This window comes from Rhyacophila brunnea, unplaced genomic scaffold (assembly GCF_057557595.1).
Source record: "Rhyacophila brunnea isolate RB1 unplaced genomic scaffold, BYU_Rbru_1.0 scaffold_23, whole genome shotgun sequence".
In the NCBI taxonomy this organism is placed as follows: domain Eukaryota; kingdom Metazoa; phylum Arthropoda; class Insecta; order Trichoptera; family Rhyacophilidae; genus Rhyacophila; species Rhyacophila brunnea.
In genome coordinates this window covers 9,342,090-9,350,097 of record NW_028232893.1, presented here as the reverse complement: position 1 = coordinate 9,350,097, position 8,008 = coordinate 9,342,090, and the positions used below count along the sequence as shown (strand labels likewise).

The 8,008-nt window shown below is 34.9% G+C and overlaps 1 protein-coding gene across 1 annotated transcript; it reads right to left on the bottom strand.

The window, feature by feature from the left end:
• Positions 1 to 318: 318 nt before the first annotated feature.
• Positions 319 to 3,893, bottom strand: okr (DNA repair and recombination protein RAD54-like okr). Its single transcript, XM_085950250.1, has one exon. The coding sequence runs from the start codon at positions 3,764 to 3,766 to the stop codon at positions 1,463 to 1,465; it is 2,304 nt and encodes a 767-aa protein (XP_085806376.1). The 5' UTR covers positions 3,767 to 3,893; the 3' UTR covers positions 319 to 1,462.
• Between the last annotated feature and the right edge of the window lie 4,115 nt (positions 3,894 to 8,008).

Below are 8,008 nucleotides of genomic sequence, written 5' to 3'. Positions count from 1 at the left end.
CACTACAGTTTAGTCTAATATTGGAATATGGTAGCACACCATTGACATTGCAAAATAAATAGACCTCCCTTTACTATAGGTAGATATTTTATATCTAACTTGCTAATCAGGTTGCTGGATCAAGAAGTAACGTAATCGTTCTAAACCTATTCTAACTTATCTTTAATCATTAACATTTCTCCGGTAAGTATAGATAGATAGTACAAAATTTAACCTATTTAGAGTTCAGAAATTGAATTAATTTTTCTTCATAATTTCACATTACAAACATGTAAAAGTAATAAAAAATTGACACAAAATAAGATTTTTTTTCTAATATCTTGCGATATAAATAAATTTTCTTTCCAAAACATGAATACAAAAAAATACACACAATCAAATTAAAACAGTTTTTGTGATTTTGGAGAGGATTTGATAATTAATAAGATTGCATTTCTGCATAATTAACAAAATAAACAGCAAATTATCTATAAAAAAAAATATGAAAGAAAACGATTCATTTTGCTATACGTATTTCGAGTTTCACAATTGATTAAAAATGATATTTTTATAAATGGAATTGACCAAGACACGGCACGGCTGCCAAAAATTAAATTAAAAAATACATTCGTAACACAGTAGACATTTTACTTCTCCACGTTCAACGTGAGAAAAACTAGATTATATGATGTAACCAGAAAGTGAACTTGCGGCACTTCCAACGCATGTAGTTTCATGACCAAATCTAAGAGAATACTTTGGTGAGTTTGTTGGGTTAAGTCCTGTTTCAGGATAATGCATTTCAGCGGCGAAAGGTGGAGGTAAGCTGTGGAGATTCGACATAAATACAGCACAAATGACACTTTGTAAATCATGCTTATTTGTTATCATTGAACTAAGAATACAAATTGCAGACCGGCATTGGTTAGCTTTTAAAATTCTATTAAACCCTACATAAACCAAACCATAATAGAGAATATAGTCAAAAAATATCCATCTATCTATAAAATATCTTATGTATAATTTAATGGCATGATATTTTCTAGATAGAAGAATATTTTTAATCTATTATGCTTAGCTTTTTTTTCTTTTGACCATGTCCGATCCTAATACGAACAAATGGGCCTCCACAGATTGGAGGTTTGTATTAACAGATTTTTGTTTTTACAAGAACTGGATGTTAAACACTTGCTCAACCTATTAGGTAGGGTTTAATCGAATTTTAAAAACCATCTGCAAATTGTATTGTCTACAGACAAAGATACCGATTTCTGATCAATTATCATAATGTTTTGAGGCATTCAGGATAACGTACTGCTTCTCTTCTTCTTACTGTGACGGATCAGGTTGCTGTCTTGACTATCCTGCACAAAGCTACCTACTCTTCTGATTCACCTTAGCCTAAAATCACAGAATCATGATTTGCCACGAGTGTGCTTAATAATTACAATAGTTTTTAAAGTAGTTTTTAAAAATAATAATATCATGAATAATCTTCATCATTTGAGTCGTCTCCTGCACTATAATCTTCATCTTCATCGTCTTCCCTGAACTTTGAAAGCTTCTCCTCCTTCACGATCTCTTCGACTTTTTGCGTTTCCACTTTGGCCGACCTGTGATGAAAGACAAACGAAATCGACTTGGCCAAATCCCAACACTGCTTCAAAACAATATCGGCCAAATTCTTTTTATCGGCGCAGTGATACCAGTTCGACAAATCTGACGTGCAATCCGATCCCTCGGGCGGTAGGGTAATCTGTATATTATTCACGCATCTTTTGCATTTAAATTTACAGTGTGTTTCGGACAATGTATTTTCTTCCAGTTTAAAAAGATCACGTAGATCATCAGCGCAGAAGTGACGCAGCGAATCTTCATTTTGATCTACCACCGTATCGCTGAGAGCTTTTTTATGCGCTTGTCTCTGGAATATCTTTTCTTCAATCGTTCCCGTGGCTAAAAGGCGGTAAATGTAACAAGGTTTCTTTTGTCCATCTCTCCATACTCTAGCCATAGCCTGATCATCGTTGGCTGGGTTCCAGTCCGGATCGAACATCACCAATCGATTTGCTCCGATTAAATTCAGACCGCAGCCGCCCGCTTTCGAACTCAACATAAATATCCACTCGGTTGAATCTGGTTTGTTGAAATTCTCAACGACTTTAGCTCGTTTCTTTATTGACATAGATCCATCGAGTCTTACATATTGATATGACCGTTTTCTACAAAGTTTTTCGAATAGATCCAAAGTTTGCGTATAGTTCGATACCAAAACTATTTTATCATCTGTATTAGTTTTTAAATTTGCCAAAATACAATCAAGAATAAGCAGTTTTCCCGATAACTCAGGCATAACATCTCTGGTGTTGTAATTCGCAGGAAACAGTTCCAACGCCTTTTCGAATCCTTCAGACCTCTCCTGTATTTTTTCATACACCAAATCGGGATGATTACAGAGTTTTTTAAGTGTTGTAATACTCGATAAAGCTGTCAGCGATGATTTGCCGTCACTTTTTCCTGTTACCGTATTTCTAATAGCTTCAGATTTAATAAAGTTTTTATACAACTGAGTCTGTAAAGGGCTAAGTCTAACACAAAGGACTTGTTCGAATTTAACAGGAAGGTATTTAGTGAGTAAAGATGAAGTCCTTCGAATCATACATCTATTAACTAGAGTCGTTAATGTTAACAGACATTCTTGTGCTTTCTCTCTTTCTTGCGGACTCGCCAAAGAGTCTTGCCCTTTAAGAATCGGGTTTTCGAATTTCTTTCTGAATTCTTGTGCCGTTCCTAAAATACCTTTGTTCACGAAATGAACGAGACTAAAATATTCCAATAAATCATTTTGTATCGGAGTTCCCGATATTAAAATTCTGCGCTTCGCTTGAAGACCCATCAAGGCTTGATACGTTTGATTCTCGCAATTCTTTAAACGATGCCCTTCGTCACAAAGCACCAAACCGACTTCTGAAGAATGCAGTATCTTTGTATACAATCTAAAAGTCTCGTAAGATATAATTAAGACAGGCGTTGCGACTCTGGTTGTGGAATACGTATTCATAAATTGATTGAGTTTAAATTCTATATCGGCTTTCGAACCTCCGTCCATTGGCAGCGCATTTATTCTTGGACCGAGCCATTTACCGATCTCGTTGTACCAGTTCTTGACTAAACTGCTGGGACACACTATCATAGCTTTGCAAATAGTCGGCTTACAGTCAGGACTCTGTCTTAATAAGGTCCAGAGAAGTGTTATGCATTGTAACGTTTTCCCGAGCCCCATTTCATCAGCCATTATGCAGCCGAAAGCGTTTTCAATTTGGTTTCCTGTCACACAATCGTACATAAACTTAACACCGTCTCTCTGATGGGGGCGCAACACATTCCCAACAACAGGGTCGACAACAACTGCGACCTGTATTTTGTCAGGATCCATTTTTAACCTCTCATGTTCGGGTATAAACGGCGGCCGAAATAAAACGAGAGCGTTCGGTTCATCGGGATCGTACAGTGATCTCTTCACCGATGATTTCTTGAGACCTAAACTTTTACTGCTGTACGAGGAGATATAGTTCGGAATCGGCACTTGAAAAGGTTTGCTGAGAATTTTTCGAATCAAAGATTCGTGGTCTGACCCGGGTAAATTGAGATATATCTTCTGAGAGTTGCATATCGGAGTCAGAGGTTCCCTCGTCCGTCTCCTTTTCGGCGTGTTAATTAAAGGACTTTTAAACAGAATATCGTCTTGGCGTCCAGCATTTTGACTGGGCGCCAAACTTCGTCTCATTGTTAACTGCCTGAATAACAACTTATTTACTCTAAAGATTATATTACCAATACACTATTAAGTATAATAAATACTTCAAAGAACATTTTCAATGTAAAATAGCTTTATAAAACAAAACAATGATAATCAATATTGATCAATATAACTTTCAAAAATCAAAATACTTCAAAATAATTCGAAGTACATGTCAAAACAAGATTCAAAATTATTGCCATTACAAAGAAAATATGGCATGTCAAATTTATAAATATTTTTGATAGGGGTACAATAGTGCAGTTATTGTCGAATAATGGTTATTGTTTAATAAAAAAAAACAGTAATATTGTTGTAAGTATATATATTTACATATAGAAACCGTATAATTTGACGTAATAGTGTAAACATTTTACATTTTATTTTAATAAAGAAATGACAACTATAAAAATCTCTCAGGGAAAAACATTGTTAAATTAAATAAAGGTATCACTAAAGATAGGTATAGGTAAAACACTCTACAGAGTCACTGTTGTACGCTAAAATTGCTTCGCATCTGTTTTGGTATTATTTGTGTGTATGCATTAAGGCCTGTAATAAAACTCTATTTAGAACCGCCTGCAATCATTACATTCTCACCCATTGGTTAGGCGTGCAGTGCAGGAGAGGAAAAGGGCGGAGTTTCTATTGTTATTGAGAGTCACTGGTAATAAACATGCCATAAACTCATTCTTTGCAATCGTCTACAGTGTGTTCATATAGTGATTGTTATCGAAACGATTTTGCATACTGAATTATAATGTCCCGTTTAATTAATCATAATATTAATGCCCAAACGAAGGAAGTTGTATATAATATATATACATATGTAGGGGTCGTCCAAGTGAGGACCAATGGTGTGGTGACGAGGAGAGATGAGAAGTCGTTGTCGTGATTATGAAGGGTGTGAGTTTATTTAAATTGCGTAAGTACATGTGTACAATTGTTACAATAATGCGAATCACAGCACAGAGCGATGTGCTTCGGTCGAAAACTTACAATCGAATAATTCTCTTTTTATCAATCATGACGTACTGATTATTATTTTATCAACTTATAATTATGTAATAATTAGGATATTAACTAACCAAGTGAGAACAGATATACAAAGATTATTGTCGCGGTCATTGATCTACAAAGTTAGCTATGACTTGATACTTACATGGAAATGCCTATTGATTCGATTTGTAATAATATTATGTAATATTGCCATACATACGTAAAAAATAAAAACGAAATGTGTAGTGAAGTAGTGTTGTGACAAAGTTTCGGATGCATCAGGAGTTGGTTGGTTATAGTTGAAAATGCCATTTGTAATTGTTCTCCGAAGTCCTAATGATTACATGTATAATTAAAGATATTGCTAACGAAATTATGTATTGCCGGTATTATAATTGTTTTTAATTGTGTAGTTCTCTATAAATTTATAACTAATCTGTTAAATAACGATAATGATATCGTTAAGGCTAATTCATAAATTCCAAAACATTATATATTCCCAATCCTAACTAAATAAATAATAATACACGATTAAATTATGTTCTTCCTATTATTTATTTTACTTTAACAGCATTATACTTATAGTTGAAAATGCCATTTGTAATTGTTCTCCGAAGTCCTAATGATTGATTATATGTATAATTAAATGACATAGTCAACGAAATTATGTATTTACGGTATTACCTATAATTGTCTTTAATTGTTTAGTTCTCTACAAATTTATAACTAATCTGTTAAATAACAATAATGATATCGTTAAGGCTAATTCATAAATTCCAAAACATTGTATATTCCCAATCCCAACTAAATAAATAATAATACACGATGTTTTCATTGAATTGTAACTATCAGTATAAGTAAATAATATATAAGTACCTATGTTCTAATGTACGCATTTTTATTCCATATTTTATTAAAACATTATTACCGTAATTCTTCATGCACACCCTGTGTCAATACTACCAAAGAACACCAACACAACTGCTAATCGTTTTTAGCGTACAACAGTGTCGCTGTAGAACGAAACACCTATACTAGTGTATTAAACCAATTTTATTATTATTCAAACTTCATATTGAACTAAGAATACTGAGGGTGGAAGGAAGTTCCGCAGACAAGTGCAACGTGTCAATAGCATTTAAGTCATAGTTAAGAAAACCTAGAAATATGTACATTTTATAACTAATCTTAAAGTGTATTGCAAACCTAAATTTACAACAATATAATTTTTTACGATCAGTAAACTCGTCCGTGCGAACAGACGTATAAGCATTCCCCGCAGTCCGAAGGAATGCTTACGTGTCAGGTTTCACCATTACAAGAATTAACAAGTAAATGGTGCATTTCTGCTACTTTGTCGTGAGAAATCCATTATTTAATTGATAACATTTGTGTCATAGTCAAATTTCGCAGATAAAATTCTAAGAAAAACAATCCACGGTGTGGGAACAAAACAACGGCAATCAACCCACGCCGTTTCTGATATTACCTTTGTCTTCTTTTAATATAAAAACAAATGTCACAATACAACAGTATCTAGTATCTTCAAACCGTTCAAACTAATTACACGCTTCTCGCTTCGACGTCAAAATTTTCATTGCAAACACAATCTTCGTAAATCATATTTGTAAATATCTCATTGGTACGAACTGCACTAGACTGCAATTCACTCGAGTCTCTTCTGTCAATTCGTACCCAAGATTGAATCTTTGGTGGTCAAGCATTCAATAAACCAACCTTACGTCATACCCTTACTTCAATACAAATTGTAGATGGCATTGGTTAGTTTTTTAAAATTTATGTTACCCCTGCCTAAAGCAAACCATAATAGATAGATGAATATTTTTTGACTAAATCTATTATGGCTAGGTTTAATTGAATTTTAAAAACTAGCCAACACTATCTGCAATTTGTAGTCTTAGTTCAATGAAAACAAATACATATGAATGACAAAGTTTAGTGTGTATTGTTTATATCGGATTCAGCCTACATGCACCATTCGCCACTGGTATGTACAGAGATATTGTTAAAAGATTTGTAAATCACCAAACTTGAAACAGATCCCCTTGGGTGAAATTATGGTTTTAATCCCAGCGCATCTATTCTATACACAAGACTGCTATAGAGGATAGTTTTTCATTTTTGTATCAAAGTATTAGCACTTATTGTAATAATTGTAATTGTTACAATAAGTGCTATGTTTTAACAGCACCTCTCTGTGTTAAATTTTAGAGCAAGATAGATAGTTTTGGCTGTTTAGACGGCTAACGTATTAAGAAGAGTCTTAGGAGCTGTATGTGAAGAGGATGGCACAACCATAAATTATATGCGTTGTATGAAGATCCCCCTGTAGTCTCACACGTAAAAGTGGGGCGACTTCGTTAGGCAGGCCATGTCTCAAGGATGGAAGACACCCAACCACCAAAGAGGCTTCTCTTCAACAGACCAGAAGGGAAAAAAAGGGTCGGGAGACCTAGACTGCGGTGGCTGGACTGTATAGAAAGAGACACAGCATCCTTGAGACTAAGGCGGTGGAGGGAGCTTGCGGCAGACAGGGGGGAAGTGGAGACGTTTCCTGGAGGCGGCCAAGACCCACATTGGGTTGTAGTGCCGATGATGATGAGACGGCTAACATATTGTAATTGTTACAATAAGTGCTAATACTTCGATAAAAAAAATTAAAACTACCCTCGATAGCAGTCTTGTGTAAAGAATAGATGCGCAGAACAGGTAAGTAATTTAGGCAGAAAATTATCAGGCTTACCATATTTTATGTTTTCCAAACCTGGAAAATGTATCTTGTCTTCAATGAAGGGCGACACTTTTCCTCAAAAAAATCTTCGCCACTGGTACATACTGTATTAGTCAATTGATTATAAAACCTAAAGGCCAGTGCTAACTTATGGTTGTCAAGTATGGTGCCTAACCCTGATCGATGAAATAAGATAGCAGTATTTGAATGAAAAATATTGCGAAGAATCTTTGGACTGACTTTAGAAAATGGGGCCCTACAGAATATGAACTGGATGTTGTTATGGAACACCGGTCAATTGGTAAATTTTGTAAGGCGCCGAAGACTTCGACGGGCTCATTACATTGAGAGAATGTCAAACGACAAGGCAATAAAGATCCTGACCAGACGGTTAACCCAACGGAAGCAAACTAAAGGGATACCAAAAATAAAGTGGATTGACCGTGTGGAGAAGGACTGGCAACTGGAGAGGACTGGCG